The sequence below is a fragment of the Xenia sp. Carnegie-2017 genome, unplaced genomic scaffold (assembly GCF_021976095.1).
Source record: "Xenia sp. Carnegie-2017 unplaced genomic scaffold, XeniaSp_v1 HiC_scaffold_6, whole genome shotgun sequence".
NCBI classification, from domain to species: domain Eukaryota; kingdom Metazoa; phylum Cnidaria; class Anthozoa; order Malacalcyonacea; family Xeniidae; genus Xenia; species Xenia sp. Carnegie-2017.
Genome location: NW_025813526.1, coordinates 10,158,215 through 10,183,202, shown reverse-complemented (window position 1 = coordinate 10,183,202; position 24,988 = coordinate 10,158,215). Strand labels below are relative to the sequence as shown.

The window sequence follows — 24,988 nt, the reverse complement described above, 5'->3', positions numbered from 1 at the left end:
GAAACATTATTATATTTTTAAAAAATGCGTCATGTGCACATTGGCAATATTGCTTCCACTCAGTCTTTATGCTCAAAATCTGTTGCTTTATTTAAAATTTATCAGATGCAAAACTTGCTTTTATTAGTTGTTTAAAAATCAGCTAAGTAAATTGGAAAAATATTGAACATCATTGGCATTTGCTCGTGGTAATTTTCTCCGGTCAAAAATTTCGCTGCAAGTAAGACAAACTAGCGTATGTAGTAGCCACGAGACGTCTGTAGTTTTGCTAATTTATTTTGTGCTTTTTAGGGGTTGTTCACATGAGCCCTGTAACCGGGATTCAGCGATGCGTGAAATGATTTTGAGTCATTGAAAAGAGCAAAACTTTAAGCATAAAACTCACAACCTTTTCTTAAGCGTCATAAGTCATTTTAGTTGTAATTTTGAAGTCAGTCTAAATTATTTGTTCTTATTTTAAAGGTTTTGTGAATTTGCAAAGCAGACCATAGAGAAATTGCTCAAATATTTTTTTGTTGTGAAGTATTTCATTTTTCCATTTGCCAAAGTGATTCAATGCTTCAGGGTTACAGGGCTCATGTGGGCAGCCCTTCGAAGTAGTTTGCTACCTCGTTTACGTTCATTGACTCTAATGAGTATAATACTATAACCATTGAGTTCTGTAAGACCTCAATTAGGTCTTATATAAGGTCTTATATAAGGTCTTACATAAGGTCTTATACAATCAGGTCTTATATAAGGTCTTATATAACTCAATGACTATAACTTTTTACCAGGCTCCTATCTTTCTCCTCTACGCGGTATTCAAGATGGCCAACTTTTCCTACTCTTCATTTGTCCGTCGATCTTTTCTGCTGAAAGAAAAGACACTGCTCCTTAGTTATGCTCGTCATTTCAGTTGTACGGTGTACGTAGTTTATTTCATAATCAAATAATACTCGCTAACTGTGTTTACACTTGGGATAAACTTTCTTTAGCGTTTTCTTGATTTTAAGTAAAAGCCTCATCAATGATTTTATTCATTTTGATGTTTTTTGTTCAGAAAACGCAGAAATCCTGATAATGATTCAAAACCGGCAAGCTCACATAGAGTACCATCCTCAATATTTCATGATGAACTTGTGAGGTATGATTTTTTACGTTGTTAAACAGAATATAAAGTACATTGAAACCAAAAGATAGTCCACACGATTTGTTTGATGCACTAGTGCTCAGATTCGTTAAGAATTGTATGGAGCTGTACTTGACCAATTTTCATAGAGTTTCACCCATCACTATCAGTTAAACTGACATGTTTAAATTTTGTGCTACCATTTTATGGCATGGGCTTGGAGGTTCTTGTATATAACATCTTCCCCTATTGTTCTGCGGCTGAGGAAATGAGAAAAGTGGATATAAAGACTTAGTGAGTTTTGCAGTACTGAAATGTGGTGACTTAAAAACAATCTCGCTTGCCCCCCCCCCCGGGAGTAAGAGAATAATGGAATTTTCTTCATGTTGGAAGCTATGACGTAGCTTGCAAACCAAGAATCTCCTGCTTCCTGACCTCTAGGCTGTCTTACTATTACATGTTTAAACTCACACATAGTAATTATTTGCAAACTACAATACCATGCATGTTTCTTCACAAAATTAAGAGATTGATGTCTGTAGATGTCAAGTTATGTTAAGCAACAAGAAAATAAAGTAAATGGTTTGAATTTGGGAGTATCGTTACATGTTTGTAACATTTACAAACATGCAACAAGGAAAGTTGAAAATATGCACTACCACTTACTTTACTATATGGTTACAAACTATACCACTTACTTCGCTACTGCTAGGAGAGAAACAATTTTCTCCTTTTTCATTCTGGAAAACATTTACTTTTTTTGCACAATGTAGCAAGTTTGTCAACACAATGATGTATGATGGCAAAAAGTCAATTTCACAAAGAATAATGCTCAAGGTAGGCAATGTTTAAATTTTTATAGAACGAACTCTTATTACTGTCATATAGTAAAATATTTCTTTCTTTATTATTGAGATGTTTTCCTTCACTTTACCTAAACTCACATTCATTCCTACTGACTTATCTCTTTCTTACAGACATTTGAATGCATCAAGAAAAAACAACTTGTTTTGTAAGTCATCAATAATAAAGTGCATGGTATTCTAGGCAAATGATATTATAATTTATTGACAATCTTCTTTTTATCAAATCATGTAGAAAATCATCAACTAAAAGACAGAGGAGATTCAAACTGATCCTGTGGCCATATTTCATGCAGCAATGTCAAATGCAAAGCCTGTTGTTGGTGTGCAATCCATCAAGAAAGCAGGAAAAACTTATCAGGTGAAGCTTTTCCCATTATTAATCTTGATAAATATTAATTTTAACTAACCAAATTTATTCGAAATGGCAGAAAAAAGTCATCAATTGAACTTTATCTAAAGTGCTAATTGCACTATTGATATTTATATGTTTTAGAAAATCCTTCTCTAAAACAAAAACTTCCATAACTTCTCCTTCGTTATTTTTCGCAGATAAATAAAGACAAGTTGCCTCTCACTTCTTTTACTGAACTGAATATAACTGGATAGCTACCTCCTGTCAAAATTTGAACTCAGCAATTCAACTATCGATAGCCTTAGTAGTCTTTTCACATACTGTATAGGAAAGTTCATATTAGCAGTGAAATAAAGTGAGGTACTACAATTTGAAGGCCTTATAATTTCGCTTATTTTAGCCAAGGTAGCATTCCACCAGTCATACATGCAGTTCAATTGTAGGCTATTGAAAGATCTATATTTGCAGTGGGGGGTGGGGTGGGGGTGTGCTCAAATTCATTTATGCAAAGGAACTTAATTTGGCAAATCTTGCACATATGAACATGAGGCCCCTTCCTGAATTATTGATCTTATTATGAGCCTGCAATCATTTATGTCAAGATGAGTCCCAGTGAGAAATCTATATTCTAATATAAATTTGGCCATTCCCGATTTCTAAGGAAATTTCCTTGCTCACTAAGCCTCAATAATTTAACTCAAATTACCAAACTCGGGACTAATCACAACTTTTTACAACTTGTGTGTGTATTTTATAGGTTCCTACGCCATTGACACCCAGCCGACAAAGATTTCTAGCAATGAAATGGCTCATTGCTGCAGCGCGAGACAAACCAGCTTCTAGAAATGCTAAAATGTACGAGAAACTTTGTCAGGAGCTACTGAATGCGTACAATAACGAGGTAAAAATGATCGTACATGAAGTATAGGTAGAAACGTCCATATAATTGGAGCTGGCAACATTTCACTGGACTATATCAATGATTGATTAATTACGTTAAAAGTCACTTGCGGATTGACTTTTCCCTCGTAAATATTCACCTTACTTCAGCTCACTTTCACCAGTCACTTATAGCACGACGCGACTGAATTTAAAAGGTTTTAAGCTGTTGGGGGTTAGAGGATCGTGAGCAGGAGGAACAGAAGCACCTGCAAGACCACCATCACTCCGAACAAAACGTATTAATAACTTGATTTCCAGCCAGTACGTCATCAATGTTTATAGAATAAAAACAATAAAACGCGCGCGCTGATTGGTCTAAAGCTGTGTTTGCATCAGCCTCTGCACACCGATCTGAGCTCAACCAATGAAATCAATCAAGCAAAACAATCATGAACGCACGTTACAAGAATATCAAAACGTTCGCATTAAATTTGTCTGTTTTTGATTATTGTTATTTTTATAAAAGAAATGATGTTTTCATGTTTGCATTCTTGAGCAGTGGCAATCCTCGACTTTACTTCGGGCTTGAACTGATCAGCTCTCGAGTTCTCCTCGGTTGCCCTCGGTTGCATAAGCCTGAGCAAACACAGTAAACATCTTTTATTTCTTACGTAGAAACCAAAAAAGTAAGATGTGTTATTGCCTTGTCAAACGAACTAACAGTATATAGCTAGCTGCGCAGCTAAGCCTGATATTCAGATTTCTATGCCGCTGTTGCCGCACCGTTTTGGGTTTCGTCGTTGCTAACGGCCTGCTCGCGGGCTAGCCACAAAATATTTTTTTCGGATATTGTACTCTTGCTTTCAAAAAGGAAATATGTGCTACGTGGGGGAGAATGGTACTAAATGTCGCATGCAACTTTACAATGAGCTAAAAGTGATTTTCGATCACTGATAAACAGGCCTTCCCTAGAACGTTAATTGGCGCGGGGTGTTTTATTATTCAGTTGTGCTCAAAATATTTCTTTCGGAAGCAATTTACCGAAGGTGTTAAGCAAAAATGTACACCCCCGGCCAAATCAACCATTCTCTTTTGATAAATTATACTTTGGTTGAGTCCTGCTTTGCACGAATAGAGAAATACCTAAGCGATAATTTAAACTGGAATTCACAATTTTTTCTCTTTCATTTAGGGAACTGTGGTGCAGAAAAAACGAGATCTTCACAAACTAGCTGAGAACAACCGAGCTTTCGCAAACTTCCGATGGTGGTAGGGACAAAGTTTTAGAAATAGCATAGTGGAAGAAAAATCTGTGTATTTTGTGAACCGTGGCCACTGGCCACCAACCGCCCGCCCATTGGGGAGCGAAGAAAAACATTGACTGTCTAGGGTTTGCTTCTTTGGATTTTTGCCTTGACTGCTTTTGTGGCACAATGTAAAGTAAAAAATATTTAATTCGACTTTGTGGAATAGAAATATGCAGACATCGGTATTATTTCACTTCGGAAACTGACCTGACCTCGGTCTGAATGATTCTGTTCCTGGCTCAGCCTCATCCAAGAATTCCTAAAGGTCAAGCACTGGTCGAATTAAATTTGCATAATCATTTGTTGTCCACAAAAATAATGTCAGTCCTTACTAATCAAGCGACCGATTTGCTATGCGTCTATTGGAAAAGTGGAATTAGGAGGAGAAATTTTTTTCAAGTAGAGTTTTCAATTCGAGACTTCATCATATTATGTGGTTATAATAATTGAAATTTTTACATTCAATCACAGATAATTGTGAATAAAATACGATTTTCACAACAAGTTTATACTTGTGTTTTCACAGATACACCTGGGGTGGATCGTACGAAACTGTGATCTAACGATATGAACTGGATAGTGATTTTTCTAGAAAACCTTTAAGTTATGATTCAAACCAAAGAAGTGCTGAAATGAAAAGTTTGATTAATGTATACCAAACTTGCTTTTCGAGATGAAAATTTACAACTATCCGGTCAACATCGTTAAGCGGGCTTGAAGAACTCGACCATATCCGCCATATTATTTTGTTCCTTTGCTCATAAATAAAATTTAAAATTTCACTAATGTTAATGTAGTCTACGTAGATCACACTCGTTGAATTTCGAAAAGCTTTACATCTGTGTCGTACCATATTGGAGGGTCGATGTTTCTGAAGAAAACACAAACAATTGTCACTTTTTTTGAATGACTGAGAAGATATGGAGAAAAAGCTGAAATCTTCTTATAATTATAATTTTTTAAAGTTCGATCTCTTGTTCACTAGATTGGATTTTCATATCAGATCACTCCTGATGAAGAAACTAGACTGGAGTATTCAAGGACTCAAGTTTCAACATCAGACACTTCTGATGAAGACGCTAGACTGGAGTATATAAGAACTAAAGTTTCAACATCAGATCATTCCTGATGAAGACACTAGAATGGAGTATATAAAGACTAAAGTTTCAACATCAGATCACTCCTGATGAAGACACTAGACTAGAGTATATAAAGACTAAAGTTTCAACATCAGATCACTCCTGATGAAGACACTAGACTGGAGTATATAAGAACTAAAGATTCAACATCAGATCACTCCTGATTAAGACACTAGACTAGAGTATATAAAGACTAAAGTTTCAACATCAGATCACTCCTGATGAAGACACTAGACTGGAGTATATAAATACTCACGTTTCAACATCAGATCACTTTAGATGAAGACACTAGACTAGAGTATACAAGAACTAAAGTTTCAACGTCAGTTCACTCCTGATGAAGACATTCGCACATTTACCAATTATAGCATCAGATCACTCGCGAAACAGAAACTAAACTATGCAGTAAATAATATTTACATACAAAAGGATTAAAACCTTTTATTTCTACCTGAGATAAACAATTCCCCACATGTAGGTACGAAACCACATCTGTGTTCCACTGTTCGCCTTGAATAAAATTTAATGATAAGGTACAACAAGTTAGTAATACTTCATCGTGTGAAATTAAGAAAATCCAAATTCAAACAGGGTTCGTACGATGCTAATGTACAGCCACTTTTGCAAACGAGTGTTATGTTACAATTTCAAATATACTTTTGAAAATAAAGTTGTGCGTGCAATGACATGTTAAAAAAATCGATCAAAAAAATTTAAACTCATGCACTTTAAAAAGCCTTCAATTTTTTCAATACATAAAATTTACGGATATTAAAAGACATTCAAGCATGTATGAACACTGTTTGAAGAGTAAATTACCTGATATTTTCTGATAAGAATTGGGTGAGGTACAGGCAGCAAGCCGACCAAAGTACCATGTTGAAGAAATTTCAATATTTCCGATTCATCTGTTAGCCCTCTAAAGTTTAAAAGCATGGCAAAATTGCTCGTTTCGTCAAAGGACTTCGTAGAGAATGCATAACTAACAATTATACACGACAATTTTAAAGTTCTTTTATTTCGAATAAAAAATATCTCAGCGTGCAACCAGAGGCCAAACTGATCAAACATATTTAGCTAAGTTTAGAACAATTAACCCCAGAAAAAACGAGGTTTTTGGAAAAATGGCTGAAATCCACCGTATTATCAGGCCTCGAAATAACGGCCAGTCAAAGGACAATTGACGGGTCAAAAGCACTGATATATATGAAGACTGGATAACGCAACTTAATTCTGGTGCCTAGAAACTTTCGAAGCCAACTTTGACTGCGGCGGCCATATTGGACTACCCACTTCTAGTATGTATTTTACAATGAATTTTCTAGTAGTTTGTATTTTTGCCATTTTATATTTCTGAAATCATGCCAAATCGTTTATTATGACATTTAAGCAACGTGAAAAGATTCCATAAGAAATTTAGAGAACATGGGTTTTCGACCAATACCGTTCTATTACAGTCTTGTCATCATATTAATTCTTTTTTGTCCCAAGAGTAAAACATATGATCCAAAATAAATGCGAGAGTAGCAGTTTGTTATATAAAAAGTATATAACACACTGAAAAAGTGGATAGTCCAATATGGCCGCCACCCGGCTTCAAGTCAAGCACTAAGTTGCGTTATCCAGTCTTTATACATATCAGTGATCAAAAATGACTATTGACCGGAAATTTTTTAGCTTGCCTGTCATTTTGACCTATCACAATTCCAGATCTTCCACAACAATTATTAAACTGATTTTCTTTCAATGTTTTTTTGATTATTATTTGAAGCATTCAACGTCAACTATTGTAGAGAAAAACCGTGTTTACTTCCTAGTTATGTACTGGATGATGAGAATCAGTAGACTGAAAAATATTTTTTACGTTATCACTATCACCGAACACAATATGTTATTTTGAGCATTGCAGTATGTTCAAGGTAGAGTTTAGCAGGAACTTACAAAAAAGGCTTACATTTTTATTTGTAAAAACTTATATTTTTATTTATGCATGCGAAACGATTTTTTTATTTTTAGCAATCTGATTGGCTGCAGCAGTGGTTAAAAAGAGATACTTTTTTCGCAATGTATTTGTTTACGAAGTGGCGAAATCATTAGCAGAAGTAAACACAAGCGCGGAAGGCATTACCGTGAGATTCATTCTTTAAGATATTCAAATATTAGTGCAGCTGTTAATGACAAAAAAAAACACCTAACCCTTCACTATAATGATACAAGTATGAAACTTTCTCAGACGAGATGACTCCGAACTTTTTTTTAACTACTGAAAACGTCATCAAACACGACATGCGCAGAACGCGTTGTAAATGTAAAATATGGGCTGGTCCTATATCAAAATTTTGTTTTTTGAGGCATGGTAAGACTATAAGAAAGTTTTACCCTTGTATCATTTAAGTGAAGAATTTTGTCATTAACAGCTGTACTATATGATTTAAAAGCGATGTAAACTGTTCAACGAGACAGCAAGTGTATTCAGATGGTAGTTATCACAGCGAAATGGAATTTTACTATTCAGACGAAGTGAAAATTTATAAAAAACAATTCAATTTTAGTCTCAACATCAAGCCGTATCGGCCATTTTACAACGCAAATTTCTTCGCCGCTCGAGCCGCTTTTGTAACCTCGTGCAAATACTTTTCCGTACGGACGTCCCAGCCGCTAAAAAACCTACATTTATTACCGTAAATGACATAATAAACACCCAGAGCGTTTTATAAGTTTTAGCAGTTCGACGAAGGGCGTTAGATAAGTTCTAGCAGTCCAAAGAAGGGCATTAACCCGTCGCTTATCGTCACGTTACTAACTTTCGTGTCCTATAGAAATTTATGTGAGTTTCAAAGAAAACAAGGAAGGAGTTCAACTTTAAAAACAGTCAAACTTTTTATTCAACATCATGTATTGAAACATTCATTGAGTTGGCAATAAGTACAAAACGAAAAAGTAGGCAAAAAATCGTTTTAGGCAAAAGACCCAAAATTGAAAAATATGACTTACGCATGCAGCATGTACGTATAACGTGACAATATTTATCATTTCTATCACCTTGGTGTTAAGATTAAATATTTATTCAAGATTTTGTATAACAATCTATAATAATCGTTAATATTCTATAATACTGATGCTATCATAATGCTAACGTGATAAAGGTGTTTATTAGAGAGGTGTCTACTAGAGAGAGGCGTCTATAAGAGAAGCGTCTAATACAAACTCCCGCTTCAAGGGGGCGTTTATTGGACATTTAAGTTAGTCCCAAAACTGGAGTAGTGGACACAGAACATGATAGAAATGTTTTAGAGAACAATATAAATTTCCTACACTTACTTGTCGATGCAGATTTTTTCCACTTGAGGAACCAGAACTTGAAGCATTCTCATGATTGTCTGAAGTGGAAGCTTCTGTTTCCAAGATTGGATCTACGCAAAGAAATAAATTGAACAATATATTGCTTCGATGAATTAATCTTAAAGGTTTCAACTTCAAGGTTTCATCATGCAATATTAATTATCTGAGAAATTTTTTGAAAGTTTCCACAACATTCTGACTTTTAAATGTGCATGACAATAAAAATGACATAACCACATTTCAAAATCATTTACACTGTGTAATATAGTGTGTGGAGTATCAACTACTTTCTATGCCTCAAGATCATTTTTCACTTCGGGGAAATGTTCATGTAAATAACAATCAAAATTTATGTTTTCTTTACACAACATTTAACCCTTTGAAAAGTTCTCTTAATATGAACGACCCCTGACCATCCACAAAACCAATGGCGTATTATCTTTAAATTCTGAATACATAACCCATAATCCTTTACGAAACATAACTGAAGTATTATAAAACAGCACGAAAGTTATTGCATTCAAAAAATACACTAAGATTTAGTAAAACTTTTAGCTATAATCTTCTGGTCGTGCAGAAACAAATTATTGGTCAAAATAAAATTGAATCTAGTTCCTTTAATGTAATAAAACCGATCATACCCAATCCGAAGTAGCTACGAAAGAACCCGAACTAGACACGGACTGTGATCTACCAATCACTTTTCGATAGGAGCTCTCCTTTGACAGGACGACTGACGGATTAGCTGCTGACCCGAAATCGTTATCACTTGAATCTGCGTCCACTCCAGTTCTGTGAACTTCTTCAACTGAAATGATATAATAACATATGTCGTAATTCTAGCTATTGGTCATGTAATAATAAATAAATGGGTGCAAATTTGGCCAAGCACGACCGCAGGCAAAGACCTGACCACCGTGAGTAGGAACATAGCTAGAAAGTTAATTAGGAAGGGTGGGACGTCTGTTCATTTATATATTCAGTTGCACCCGACTGATTTCTTTTGAAAGTGATTTGGCTTTATAAAGAACTCCGTCGGGAACAACTGAATACATGAATATACACTCCCCAATAAACGTCCTAGCCATGGCCCGGAAAGAGAGTGTTATTTAAACTGGCAAGATTAAGTACATAACTAAATTTTGATTTCATCACCAAAGACTTAAAAATTACTATTAATGAAATTAAAGATCCGTGAGGCTATACTTAAATACCTACATAGCTGACTTTCCAAGTCCCTGTTATACTATGCCTAGTTATGTTACATCAAAGAGTTTGAATACATTAAAATGGAAATAAACCTTGTGCTTCGATTTCCGGTAGTTTATCCGCCACAGGTTTATCTTCACTAAAAACAGAACATCCATCAACATACAAGAACTTCAAACTTGTGTCTTCGATATCAGTGAATTTTGCTACGTATGTCAAAGTTGTTCAACTGTAGATCAAACATAACCTAGATTAGAGAATGTATACAATTCACTGCTTGAAGACTGTAGATCAAATATCACGTAGATTAGAGAGTGTATATAGTTCACTGCTTTAAGACTGTAGATCAAACATAACTTAGATTAGAGAATGTTTATACTTTACTGCTTTAAGACTGTAGATCAAACATAACCTAGATTAGAGAATGTTTATACTTCACTGCTTTAAGACTGTAGATCAAACATAACCTAGATTAGAGAAATATATACTTCACTGCTTTAAGACTGTAGATCAAATACCACGTAGATTAGAGAATGTATATACTTCACTGCTTTTAGAATTTAGTAACTCCAACCTAAATCTATGTACACTTAAATTTTTTGGGTAGTATTTTTCAATAATCTATTTTCTTACAATCATGAACGAAACAATTTGGCTGAACAAATTCTTGGATCGACATGATTATGAAATTACACGACACAAACAGAAAGTTATAAAAACTAAATACTTAAAAATTAAAAAATATTTCAAGTCAATTAAGCTCCACAGTACCATTCGCAAAAACATGCCTTAGAGGAATTGGACAGTTGCTTGACGTTTCTGATTAGTCAATTACTTACTATTCAAATAATGTTTCTGATTGGTCAATTACTTACTATTCAAATAATGTTTCTGATTGGTAATTTATTTACTCTTCACTTAACGTTTCTGATTGGTCAATTGCTTAATCCTCACATGACGTTTCTGATTGGTTATATACTTACTCTTCTCTAGACGTTTCTGATTGGTCAATTACTTACTCTTCACTAGACGTTTCTGATTCGTTGCGCTTTCTTCGTGGTCTCTTCGCCGTACTAGGATCTGTCGAAAGATTCGCCAGCTAAATGGAAAATAAAAAAACTTGTCAAGAGAAAGAGGTTAAGGCATAGAATAAGGAATATGAAGAATGGAGGCACCCATAATACTTTTTATCCACGCTTATCTTTTTACGTATATGTGATTACAATAACGACAGCAGTCAATTGGTTGTTTCTGACCAATAGCAAACGATCAAAAGAACAATCGAAGCCAGTAAAGTTATTAAATATACAACACTGAGTTGCAGAACGTGGTTGCTTATTCCTAATTATGCGGTTAGGGACAGTAAATAATAAGAATCGGAGCATAAAGCTGGGTTAAAGAAAGAAAACAAAAATAACGAGAAAAAGGACCAAGCAAGGAAAAAAAATGGACGAATAGATTTCGCGGAAATTCATAATAATAAATAATAATATTAATAATAAAAGTAACGTTTCATTAAAAGCTACTGGCCACACACAAGAGCCCTTTAACAAACCAATCAGATGTTTCAAAGCCGATTTTCAAATAGTGAAAGGCATTCCTATCAGAGAAATAGACAAAACAAAAAACATTTTGCGCATGCGTCATACCTGATGAAACATATTTCTTTTTCTAATTATGGCGTAGATCAAATGTGAATTACCTAAAAACAGATCATCCATTGTTAGAAAAAAAATGCTTGTGTAGGAGTAAATCAACATTTTTAATCAACTTTCTTCATAATTCCAATAAAATAAAGATTATTTCACATGCATTCATTGTTTGAATGAAAAATGTTGCAATTCTAAACTGTATATTTGAAGTCAAATCCGACTCATATGCAGCGGATATTTATCAAAGATTTAAAACGCAATTAAAACGCACAATACAATATGTATTAGATATAATTTAAATATTCGGAAAATACTTCATTTTGAAACCTAGTATGGTAGCCAGACTGCAAGCTTTAGTCCTGCAATTTGAATTTAAATCATTGTCCTTTTTATTTGTTTTGAATTCTTTTATCTTCACAGTGAATGAATAGACAAAAGAGTAAATAAGCGGATTAGCTACGCCACTGTTTGAATCAATTGATAAATGAATTATGTATGATCTATGTTTCAATAAATTCAATAAATAAAACAGACTTTGTCGTGGTGACAAATCTTAATATTGTCGTGAAAAGCGTAATTGCCGTTGGCGAATGGCCAAAAAAGTCATACAATTCTCATGCGTTTTGAAAACTGACAGAAACCAAAGAGTTCTGAAACCCAACTAACAGAAAAAACCCAAGAAACACCAAAGGCAAAACAAGAGATACATACAAGCTCTGTTTTTGAATTAGAACAATAACTCGAAAGTTCTAAAAAGAACTGTTCCAGGGTGTCGAAACGTTTTGCATTTAAGTAGAAAACTCATAAGGTGTCAACGTTTGCATAGAGTCCCAAAATCATAAAATAAATCTTTTGGGTTAGTACTCTAACCCTCAAAACAGTGCTTTTCAGAACTCTTGAGTTTTCTACTACCTTCAAAAGTCTCGGGTGTAATTTTTGGCCATTCACTACGGCCATTGCGCTTTTCGAGACAAAAATTGAATGTTACCATCGAATTGATATTGTATGATGTTGTTGAAGATTTCCAATAGAAAAAATACTAAATGATGATTGGTCGCTCCGGCAAATAAGAACCATGGTGTGGAAAAGGCCTGCCAAGAAAAAACATTCTAAACTATTCGGAAAAAAGCGGGGACATGCTTCAGTAGCGCCGCCAGAGTATTAATTGAGGGGAGGGGAATATATTTATAAATGCATGCTATAATCTTCTGAAAACCATAAATTTCTAAGGAACGTAATATAGTATATCCTGCATGTATGAATAATTGTCCTTCACCCCCCCCCCGCCCCCACCCCAAGAAAAATCGTTCTGACTGCGCTACAGACATTCTTTGTTGACTTTGATGATTTTACCTCGAGTAAATGTAGAAGCTTGTTTGAAGTGACCATCGAGAGAGACTTTAAGTATGGAGAAACTAAAGAATAAATTTACTACAATGACATTGAGTTAAAGCTCCTTAAGTTATAAAGAGTGTTTAAAACACTTGCATCTCCTATGATTTGCGGGTGGGGCAAATTGCAAATTTCAAGGACGAGATTCTTTTGATCGCATCCAGGGCTTCCAGGGATAAATTACTGCTACTGATCTCGAAATAAGACTGGGTTAAGCAACTCTATATTCGCAGTAAACAAATTTTTAAGCCATCGCCGCCATTATTAAGGGTGCAACTCATCGAAATATAAATTTGATTCAACAAACAAAACTATGAAAAACATAGTAACACATTGCCAAAAATCAAAAACATTGATCAAAAACAACCTTTGTGGCCATTGTAAAGAGAGTCAGGAAGAATAATCGACCGTATAAAAAATTTTAAGCTGTTCTCATTCCAAATCACTCGTAAATTTTTAAGGATTGATTAGTTTGTGATGGTTTATGAGAATATCTTATCAGTTAGTATTTCTGAATAACGATTCCAACGATTCTAGGTATTTCCATGTAGTTGTGAGCTTTTTTCATAGTTTTTTCCAAACCACAGTACGGTCACCGATGACAAAAATCACTGTATAAAATTGCATATTTCATCATATTTCATCTTATTTTTAGATCTTCTATAAACTGATTAATCCCTCAGTAATGTTCATGTAGTTACATGTTTGAAAATTCATGAGTATTCTCGTATAAATCCACAATATATCTGCTGCTTATTTTCGTAAGTTGGTCCCTTAGTAATGGCGGCACTCCTTATTTTTTGTCTTCAACTTTTGTGATAGATGCTTGATTCAGTCCTTTTTTGAGATCAGTGATTACTGCAAATTCTAAACGTCGGGTAATTAGAATAAGTTGCAGTCTTTTCGACAAAATCATGTGTTACCGTATAGTAAATGACAATGTATATTACTTATACTTCTTTTTGGACATCTATCTAACTCCAGGTTTATCTAATATCGCTACTAACCAATCATAGTGCAACAATTGCAACTACTGACCAATCAGAACTGCGTGTAAAATGCAGTTAGTAATCAATCAACATGCGTCGCATTAAAGTGCTTATATCTCCCTCAGGAAATAGTCAATTCAGATAAAATTGACTATTTGAAGAACAATATATTTTATAAGACGAAAATTTGATCTTCCTTGTTCTCCAATGTACTACACGTCCAGTAAAATAGACCCAGCCACAAAGCCTCACGATCCGACACGAAAAATGCAAACTTTGAGGCCCAAAAAGTGAAGGAAGATCAAATTTTCGTCTTATAAAACATATTGCAAATGTTTTTAAAATTGTCAACTCTGTTCAAATAGATAATTTCACTGAAGGTGACACGGCACTTTAATGCTCTTCATTAAATACGACATACCATTAACAACTATTGTCAAAAGACAATCGTAGAGCGGTTGAAGCCTTTGATGACCAGTCGTGATGATTTTATGAAATATCTAAAAATAACAAATTTAGTCAATATAAAAACTGACTCACGGAGAAACACATAAGTTTAGTTCTAATGATGTCAGTGCATCCACTTGGGTAATCTTTTTTCAAGGAAAACAAGTTTTCCCGCCAAAAGAAGTTTTTGAAAAGACGATAAAGAGCTAATTAAAATTACCTCAACATCCGCATTTTCACCAGAAGATGTTCGCAAAAATACTCACTATGATAAGAAGATCCGCATGGGTTCCTGTAAATACAGGTATATCCATAGGTATCCTTACTGAATACGGTTTATTTAAACGCACACCTGTAATATAAAAAGCACGCCTGTAATATAATTTCTCGTTGAAGACGCCATTAAAGAGATGATTAGCTGAAGGAAACTGCAACTACAACGCTAATTGATAACGTTGAAGTCTACGGACTCGTGCAATTTTGATAGTCTTTGAAAAATTCACTCGTGCATGTTTTTCCCAAATTGCTCTCGAAACCATGCTATTACCTATACAAATTGCATTGTATTTATTTTTTTTCTCTGTGTTTCACATTTTTGCACTGGCATTTACGATAAATTGCACTGCTCTTAACCAATCAGAATTGAGAATTTTTTCATGTATATTATTGGGGAGAAAATCAGTCACGTATGACACAAACGTGACTACAACACATCAGTAGTGATGCACGACACGAAAGAACATGCGTAAAAGTGATTCTTTAAAATAGTATTATTATGCGTTGTTAATAGCACGAATCAAAGCGACAAAAAATAGAAATGTACGCGTTCTCTTGTGGTAAAAAAGTATTGAAAGACATATAAATTATATCCACTGAATGGTTTTTATTATAACAATATCCATAAACAAGTGAATGCCAAAGTTGGCGATGGCTATCTATTCATGAATAAGGAAACACAGCAGAAAATTTGTCTTTCCCTCCTTTAATGCTCCATATTTGCCGGCTTTTGGAAAACAAATGGCGGACGATAGTTAATTTTACTTCCGGTGTCCCAAATCTTTCGTATGTACGGCTCTGCGTGACACTGGTTTTCAGACAAAAGCAAAAAAAAGGCAAGCAAAACGACTAGGCAAGCTGATGATGTCAATCCGCCCTTCCTAGTTCAAATATATTTCATATAATCTAAACATAGCTTAATTTATATTCCAATGCAATTAAGTTTTCTCACCGAAATTACGCTCTCCACTGAGAAGCAGCAAAATAAAGACGCCAATGTGCATCAAGCCGAGTCGTGATTGGTCGGATCTCGCGTCATTCAAATGGTAGAGAATGGGTACCAGTACCTCCAACACATCACTGCTTTTTAAGACGAAGAACAGGAATTTCTACGGAAACGCGATTAATTAATTCAAAATAAACTTCAGGTAAAAAAACAAATAATACATGAAAGGAGAAGAAAGTCGCCTAAAAAAACAGTTTTATGTAAGGAAGAGTATCTTGTATACAAAAACATTTGTGAGAGAAACAACTTCATGTAAGGAAGAGTATCTTGTATACAACAAAACATTCGTGAGAAAAACAGCTTCATGTAAGGAAAAGTATGTTGTACGAAAAGAAAACACGTGACTTACTTTGTTTAGGTCGCACATTTTCCAAAACAAAACCAACAATTCCTGATGGAAATTAATTTTCTTCGTCGAGTTGGGAAGATATGTCTACATAAATACTGTGGTATGAGTTTTCGGGCACCAATGTTATCATACAGGATATTAGCAGAAAGATATTAACACAAGACAAAAAGAAAGTTCCCTTGCAACGAGATGTATTGTTATAAATTCTAAATGAATGAGTCCAGATAATCAAACAGAGCTCTAACAGTCATCGTGTAAACTGTAAAGCAGTTTAACTATTTTACCAGATAATTGAACAAAACAGGGTAAACACAATAGGGATTTGAGAGACTGGCATCCATTCATATCGCACTAATAACAATTTATGTATGAGGAGATTTTTTGTGTGTGGTGTTTATGAATTTTAAAATACACGCATGAAAAAATACGAAACCTGTATGAGTGGATTATTCAACAGTTGTGCAAGACCATGAAGAATAAAATGGAAGTCCTAAAAATGCAGTTAAGTGTCAGTCTAATCAAGCAATAGCGTAATTCCTGAAATTATAGCTCCCAATTTGAAGTCTACAGCATGAAATTTGCAGTCCAGAGCATGCAATTAAATATCTTAAAAGTTTAAAGCACGGACTCTAAGGGCTGATTACACGAGCTCGGGTAGTCGAGATTCAGTGAAGCGTTAAATCATTTTGGAAATTGGAAAAAATTAAATACTTCACAACAAAAACTTTTTTGAGCAATTTCTCTATGCTCCGACTTTAAAAATTCACAAAACCTTTAAAATGAAAACAAATAATTTAGCCTGATTGGAAAATTACAACTAAAATGACTTATGACGCTTAAGAAAAGGTTGTGAGTTTTGCGCTTGAAGTCCTGACTCCTTTCAATGACTCAAAATCATTTCACACCTCGCTGAATCCCGGGTAGCCGGGATCATGTACACAACCACTTAAGCATAAAAATACTTAAAGTACATTTTTAAAATAGAATATCCAATGATACAATTCAGAACTCTCACAATACGTTACAGAATACTTGCATATGCTTAATCTAAGGTGTGCAATCTGTAATATACAAAATGGAAAAGCTACGTGAAAAAAAAATAACAAGTTTTAAGCGGGGTTACCAACCTCCTCGCGATGAATGCGAGATAAATAGTTGCAAAAGAGATTTTCTTGCGAAACAAGCTGTCAAAAGAAAAATAAATGATGAATTTTTATAAAATATAAACAAAAAAAAACGCGCGCACTGATTGGTCTAGAGCTGAGTTAGCATTAGCCAGAAACAAAAAAATGTTTTTCGTGTTTGCTCTGGCTTATGCACATCTCAGAGATGTTTTTGTGAACTGTCAAGCATGTGCAAATCGACCTTTGGTTTCTAGTTTCTACTGATCAGCTTTTAAGTTCTCCCAAAGGTCTCCTCGGTTTGCATAAGCCTGTCCAAACCCAGTAAAATCTTTTATTTCCCAAATGCTAAACATGAACAATCAACTCAAGCAGACTATAGTCCATACCTCAGGAGTCTGTTCGAGAACACCTTCATCCGTCGGGGTGTCCGTACCGGAAGTGCGTATTTGCTCACTGTTCTGATCAAGTAGAACAACTAACAGTTGTGAAGCAACTTCGGCCAAAGGTTCTTTTGAATCGTTAAACATCAAATGATTGTATCTAAACATTACGTAATTGTTGTTATTGATGGTGCAACTTATAAATCAGGGGGTGGTGGTGGCAATAGAAGTAGGATGCTCCCAAGAGAGTTGGACAGGAGGGGTGGCGAAAAAAAAATGAAAATAACGAGGAAATTGGGTGTCGATAGTGGGCGTGAGTTATTTGAACGTTTGAAACTCTTTATGGTTATTGAACGAATAAATTTTTTTTAATGTCGATATTCATTGATGTTAACTTCATCATAGATATTTTCCCATCATAAATAATTCGTAATTTAAAAGTTAGTATTTTTCACATTAGCTGAAAACTGATTTGTGGATAAAAGTCGTTAACTTTCGTTTCGTTTAATAAACTTTAAATAAGACTTAAAAAATGATTAGTTTATAGCAACCATCTCAAAAATTGTTGAACTTCACTTACGGAACACCATAGCCGACGGGGTCGTATGAGCACACGGTATTCAAAAGAGATGTGAACAGCGGCAAAGCGTGTCTAGAGGTGACGGAAATATGAAATTAAAATGTATCGTTTGCGGCATGGAAGCTCATGACGGTCTACGTTAGCCGAGAGGTAAGGGTTTCATTATGTATTCAAATAGCAACAATCTAAATAACTATTGTGAATTAAACTTGTATTGTGTACACGAACTTTACTGTGTTACAACATTTGGATAGAGTGCAATGGCCTACAATTGGTTAAATGAATGAGAGGACGGTTGGCTAGAAAGCTTTGTATGGTTTTACCGCAAATATTAAAATAAGATGAAAATCTATGGAACGAATGGAATTAAATCGATGGATTTCATACCTTCAAAGCATGCCAAACAAGGAAAAACTTTGTATCAGAAAAAAACACATTTTGTTTACATTTCAAGTCAGTCAAAATGCATCAATATAAACAAATGCACAGATTGGTCTGATCTGAAATACTTCCTTATTTCGCATGTTAATTTGAGGATCAAAACTATGAAAAGAGCGTTAAAACCAGTAGTACGAAGGAGTGTTGGTTTGAGACGACGTGTTAATGTTTGTTTGACACGTCGTGTTAATGTTCGTTTGACACGTCGTGTAATGTTTGTTTGACAGGTTGTGTAATATTTGTTTAACACGTCGTGTAATGTTTGTTTGACACATGTGTAATGTTTGTTTGACACGTTGTGCTATTTTCATTCATTTTGGGATGCAACAAGCAAAATACATTTAGGTGGAATTCACTTTGTAATCATAAGTTGCTCAGAAGGGTAGTTGACATGCTTCTGCTGGTCTGAAGGCGGCGAATTATGACAACACGACATTCACATACCGATTCTCAGATGAAGAAAAATGAGACAACCATTTATTTGGAGCTGCCTGAATGTCAGCTGAAAAAAGAAAGTATCTTGGAACGTTGAAAACAACCACTCCCAAAGAACACGACAAAGAAATAAATTCATCTTACATGTAGGATTGAGGTACATGGATTCAGAAAAACACGTTAATAAAAGCTTTAATATGGCGACCCTGTTCAGGTCGTACTGCGGAACATGAGACGGTGAAATGCTAAAACCAACACCAGCTTCCCTATAGAACAACACATGAGTATCACCGTGGTGATATATCGCTCAAATGCATCCCAAAGCTACGAATTTTTTTGAATAGATATAAAATAGGGTGGGAAACTGGGATACTTGGGCATATGCATATTCTATGACGAATTTTCCTGGTTAAGGGTACGAGGGGGGATGTGCACACTTCAAAATGTTATAATTGAAAACTGCGCATCTTGCTAATGCCATAATTTTTTCAAATATTTTTTTAATTTTCTGAATTTATTTAACTACTGAATTTATTTGTCTACCCATTGTATTAATTCTACAAAGCAACTTTCTCGAATACCAGGCATGCGCTTTTGCTAGACCGTTCTACCTAACATTGCATAAAGTACCACAAACAACTCGAGGGTGACGTCACCATCGACATAACTGCACACTGACGTAAACAATAATAGTCGTTTCAGCATAAAAAAATGATTGTTTTTTGTTAAATGCTTTTTTAAATCTTGTACTTGTCAAAATAAGTCTAAAAATCAAAAAGAAAATAACCGCTTTATTCTTGAACTGAACGTACCATATATATTCACAGCTATCGATGGTAGAAAGATCTTCGGGATTCTCCTAATTAAACAATTAAAAAAGCATTTGAAACGTCCAAAAGTTTAATAAATTCTCTTTTGAGATTTACTCGCACAGCAACAATAGTGTTCAAAAAAAGACTTCAGCTTACCGGTCCAATCCTTTTTGTAGCATGAACAGTAAAATCGGGACAAAAAAGAAGGTCCTACAGTAAAATCGACTCGTGAAAAAAATTTGGAGCAGTTTAAAAGTTTTTAAAACAGGCTTAGTGCAAATTTATTAATAATACTTCAATGTACTTTATAAAAAAAAGCAAAGACATCGCCTATTTTGGTAATTGGTAAAACACAGTATAGAGTGTTTACCTTGTAAGAGGCATTAAAAGCATATAAAAGAACTCAAATGTACATGAAAGTCAATTATAATACAAAAACAAAAAAACGCCAATAACTGTGTTTTATTATCCTGTGCAAAACAGATCTGAGGTGAACAAGTTAAATCAATCAATCAATTAACGAATGAATTATTGAATAAATGAATGAATCAAAGAGAATTCGCAAACAATCATGAAAACATTTCAGAGGAAAAAATAAGTTGAGCCTGATATTCGTATATGCATGTTATAATCCTTAGAAAACAATAGAGTTCAAAGGAACTTGACACTGCATAACATGCAAAGAACCCCCATCACCAAATTGTCAATCTTCTCACGCCTGTGACTTCTTCAACGAAAATTTTCCAGACTAAGTTACATTTGTAAGCCTTACTCTAAACTACAACATGCTGTTTCGGAGTTTGTATTTGAGCAAATGTTTTTATTTCAAGACTTAAAAGATTTCCCCGCCATTTGTTATTGTGCATGGCCACTCTAACGATACAGATGATGAAAAATTTATGTTATCCGGGTACTTACAGCCAAAGCATTTAACAGAGATTGAGCCAAGGGTGGTGATGATTCTGTGTTCTAAATCAATTGACGAGGAAATTGTTTAGTAAGATGTTTGTTTTTAAAGCAATCACATACATTATTTGAAACAAAATGTCAGGTCAGAGATAAATTGCTCCAATCAATTGTCCCAAAATTTTCATACACTGTAGCTACAAATGCTGAAAAGAAAGTCCTTTTAACTCAATGATTAGCTACATTAGTGAGCCAAATCAGTGCTGCCACTCTGTGTATGCACATTTCACCTACCAAAACTTTATTCTCCTCCTACTTCCCCCTGCTATGATTTTCCTTGTTTTCCCCTACTTTTCCCCTACACAGCAACATATCCCCCTATTATATACCTACGTCGGTCGGACCATTGAATTTTTTAGTCTGTTTTTAAAAAATGCATACAAAAAAGGTTTATCGAAAACTAAGATCATCTAGACGACAAAGTTAGAATTTGGCATAAGAAGTAATGGAAATGCAGGTTGTGCAATTGACACATTGAGTTTATTCTAATTTGCTGATCTTCTATAGCCATATATGGTAACAAATTGTGCCAAAAGAAAGATTCTGTTACAATCACTTGCTAAATAGTGAGAACACAGGAAGAAAAGAGTATTTTTGGGTAAAAATGAGGCTCATTTTTAAACGATTTTCTTTTCTCCCTACAATCCTCCCCAACATTTAACAGTTTTCCACGGAGATTTCCCCTACCACCTACAAACCACTAAATCCCCCTACTGTAGGGGATTTCCCCTACGAGTGGCAGCACTGAGCCAAATACGAATTTAACAACCGTGTCTGGAGGTGAATTTTGGCTTCTGGGATAAAAATAACGGCCGCTGACGGGCAAACTTTTTACTCTACGGGTCATTGACAGTTAGAATGACAAAAACGAGAATCCATAGTGTCGCGAAAATATTTTCAGTGAATGACTGAAAGGCAAAAACTGATATTGAACGAGTTAAAATGAAGTAGCCCCATCATATTGACCGAGCACATTTCGGCCGGTATTTTGAGCCTAGCTGCCATTATGCAAATACATAGAAATGATAATGTTTATCTAAAGGTAGCATTTCAGTTGTAGCTATATGAAATTAAATGAGTCGGAGAAAAATAGTTTTTTGAGTTGACTTCGCCGCTTTTGGCTTCGATTTCTCAAAACAAAAAAAAAGAGAAAGTTTGCTATAACAAATGACTCAAATTTTAAGTTCTTTGACAATCTACTCAGCATTTGATAATCAGGGAGAATCTCACTGCTTTTTCAAACACTATAAGTTTATTAGCTTACCATCTCGCGGCCAGTCAAGCCACCTGCATTGTCAAGGTCTGCCTGTTGTGAAAGAGTGAAACATTGATTATAGTGAATGTCTGTAGAGCAGACTCAACATTAAGAAAAAATATGACAAAAACACATATGATCAGCATGCATGTTTGAACATGCTATGTAAAAATAACAGAGTTAGAGGTTAAAACTCTCCCCCCCTGAATGAAATTTACTCACTACTTCTCCAGGGATTGTTGACCAAAAAAATCCTCTCCAGTCAGGATCCTCGAAGATATAAGGAATGACTCTTGTCAAGATATTCACACAGTTTAAAACTGAAAGAAATTCAAACAAAAACCCAATTAACACAGATCATGATAAGTGCACACAAAAAGGTACATTTCTAAGTATCCCTATATACCCATGAGTATCACTTCTAATCAACAACTCAAGTAAGTTCATCAGGATCAAGTTTAAGGTTTTATTGATGGGTAAACTTTACGTGAATCTTTGAAAATTTTTTAATGTAACTTCATCCAAATAGATAAGTTCTTCAAGTCAGCAAAAACATTTCTTGCCATACTGATTTTGAATGTAATATTACCAGTTCATTTGATTTTCTTACAAATCAACAGGAGGCGAATACATAGTGTTTCTTGCAATCTGATTGGCTATAGCAATGTGTGGAATTTTTCTAACTCAGACTGTAGTCTGTAGGAGTATGTAGAATTATACAATACAAAATCATGACCAGAAAACTTGCAGCTAAGCACTTGAACTAAGCGCTGTTTTCTTTTGTTTCACAAAGGAGGTAATCATTGAGGACTCAAGCTCCTTAGAAAAACAGTTTTTCAACCAGACCTTCCCAGCAGGTAAATATAACATAAATCTTACCAATAATGTGCTCTTGAGGACCTGTGCATGATGTACCTCTGGCATTCACAATTCTTTCAACACACTTGATAAAATAAGAAAATACATTTATCATTCATTATATGAAAAAGTGTAAGGGAATTTCATTTTTATATATGACTGGTGAAAAAAAGTATTAAGCACTTAAGGGTGTCAGCAAATAATGAATGCAAAAAAAGACTAATGCAACACAGTACTTATAATAAAACAACACAGCAAAAAATGCTTTTGTTCATTTTCAGGTTTCTATGAATGTATGGACATGCATAAATACTAAATATAACAGTATTGAGGTAGGTTGCATTAAAAACCCAAATGTTTCTATCCACTGTTTGATGACGACTTTCTCAAGCAGAGTAATAGAACTTTGCTGTAGTGGCGAATTGTATTGCCTCTACAGTTTGAATTGTAACTCTTTGCTTTTAAAATATTTTTTAATGGGATGAAAAATTTATATCCATGTTTTGTATAACTACCCCCAGTAGATGAGCTCACAAACATTTCATGAATAGCCAAGCAACCAGAACATGGGCACAGATACCCCTCCCCTCCATATGGGGTGTGTGTGTCCATGTGCAGCCAAAATATTATTCTCTATCATCAAATGCATAAACCACAGAAGTTGGTCCCAGGATGCAGAATATCCCCACTTTTTGTGGGGGTGTGAGCTGGTGATTAGAACAAACACAATCCAGCTATTTCTACGATAAGAGCAGCCTTTACAATATGTTTAATAAGACAATGGCAACTTTGTACAAACTTTTGCTTTAAATTTTCAAATAATTTTTTCTAATGAAACCATTTGCAGCCTTAATATAATGGAATCACACTTGTTGTCATTATGTATTGCCAACAGATGTATCAAATTTTGTCTGTTATCAGAAGATATACAATTATTAATTACAGAGAGTTTTCTACAGACAAAGTAAATAAATTAATTTTGAGTTGATATCTTCATACAAAAAATTGCACTAGTTTTTTTCAATGAAATAAACTTTCAAACTCTTTATTCAACTAGAACAAACACTGAAGAGAAGTAGTTTTTTTAACGTTTACTTTCATATTTCCATCAAAAACCAAATAGATTGCGCGAAATCTGGTTTTCGTAATTCACTTCGACAGCTGTCACTGCTCATAATCAATTTATTGCAATAATTTAAAAAGATTGAAAACATGAGTATTTCTTCAAGGAAAACATTCGATTCGTTTTCAAAACTAAAATCAAATCCCTCTACGGATGAAATTATTCTCAAAGAAGCACAAATACTGATGGTGTTGAGAAAGCGTTGCATTGTATACACGTGGCGTTTTACTATAGACTTATTTAGGATTTTCAAAACATTTTCCAAATATGTTCATACCTTGTACAAAAGTGTAGCAAGATTTGACGGGTTTTCATCTCTTAATGAACGAATCTCGGCTGCAGGGATAAGAGTGAATATATCGCTAACGGTTACGTTAGGATCCGTCCAAAATTGGGCCCAAAATGCTTCGTCGCCAGCCTCTAGAGCCTACAAACAAAAACAAAATATTAATACTAGTCGTCTATACTGTGTTCAACGTTTCGTTACATAAGAAAATTTCACCGTTTTTTTCGTCGTAAGTTGAACAACAGCCTTCCGAAAAGCAAGTTTCGTATCTGCATTACCCATTTTGTTGATTGCGAACGGTAATAAGATTAAAAACAAAGGGATATATGCAAAGACAAACAGACACTTCTGAACAGAATCTCGCCGCCATTAATATTCAAGTTTCTTCAACAAAGAATACGTTCCGAGTGTT

General features: G+C 34.7%; 2 protein-coding genes across 2 annotated transcripts; one reads left to right on the top strand and one right to left on the bottom strand.

Annotated features, from left to right (window-relative positions):
- The first annotated feature begins 513 nt into the window (after window positions 1–513).
- LOC124457503 (28S ribosomal protein S7, mitochondrial-like) lies at window positions 514–5,022 on the top strand. The gene is given in 8 exon segments (XM_047007740.1): window positions 514–907; window positions 1,043–1,126; window positions 1,885–1,948; window positions 2,089–2,123; window positions 2,210–2,223; window positions 2,226–2,335; window positions 3,087–3,230; window positions 4,404–5,022. Coding segments are annotated over 8 exon segments (630 nt in total). The 5' UTR covers window positions 514–809; the 3' UTR covers window positions 4,485–5,022.
- On the bottom strand, window positions 4,939–24,900 carry LOC124457502 (protein HID1-like). The gene is made up of 28 exons (XM_047007739.1): window positions 24,793–24,900; window positions 24,568–24,717; window positions 23,189–23,252; window positions 22,532–22,629; window positions 22,319–22,360; window positions 21,007–21,057; window positions 20,245–20,298; window positions 20,089–20,135; window positions 19,421–19,542; window positions 19,286–19,343; window positions 18,404–18,475; window positions 17,830–17,983; window positions 17,447–17,503; window positions 16,753–16,809; window positions 16,320–16,403; window positions 15,917–16,073; window positions 14,955–15,040; window positions 14,663–14,741; window positions 13,214–13,275; window positions 12,849–12,951; window positions 11,858–11,910; window positions 11,228–11,307; window positions 10,301–10,347; window positions 9,641–9,807; window positions 8,979–9,070; window positions 6,477–6,576; window positions 6,109–6,167; window positions 4,939–5,389 (listed from the first exon to the last, which is right to left on the bottom strand). The coding sequence occupies exons 1-28, from the start codon at window positions 24,856–24,858 to the stop codon at window positions 5,326–5,328; spliced, it is 2,325 nt and encodes a 774-aa protein (XP_046863695.1). The 5' UTR covers window positions 24,859–24,900; the 3' UTR covers window positions 4,939–5,325.
- Window positions 24,901–24,988: the final 88 nt, after the last annotated feature.

Bases quoted from the DNA above. Each gene is read 5' to 3' on its own strand.
- LOC124457502 (XM_047007739.1), bottom strand. From the start codon at position 24,858: ATGGGTAATGCAGATACGAAACTTGCTTTTCGGAAGGCTGTTGTTCAA. The intron at 13,276-14,662 runs GTATGTCGTATT...TTTATTCTTTAG, and splicing joins TTTGACAATAGTTGTTAATG to TTTCTCCATACTTAAAGTCT. The intron at 6,577-8,978 runs GTAAGTGTAGGA...TTTAAACTTTAG, and splicing joins GAAAAAATCTGCATCGACAA to AGGGCTAACAGATGAATCGG.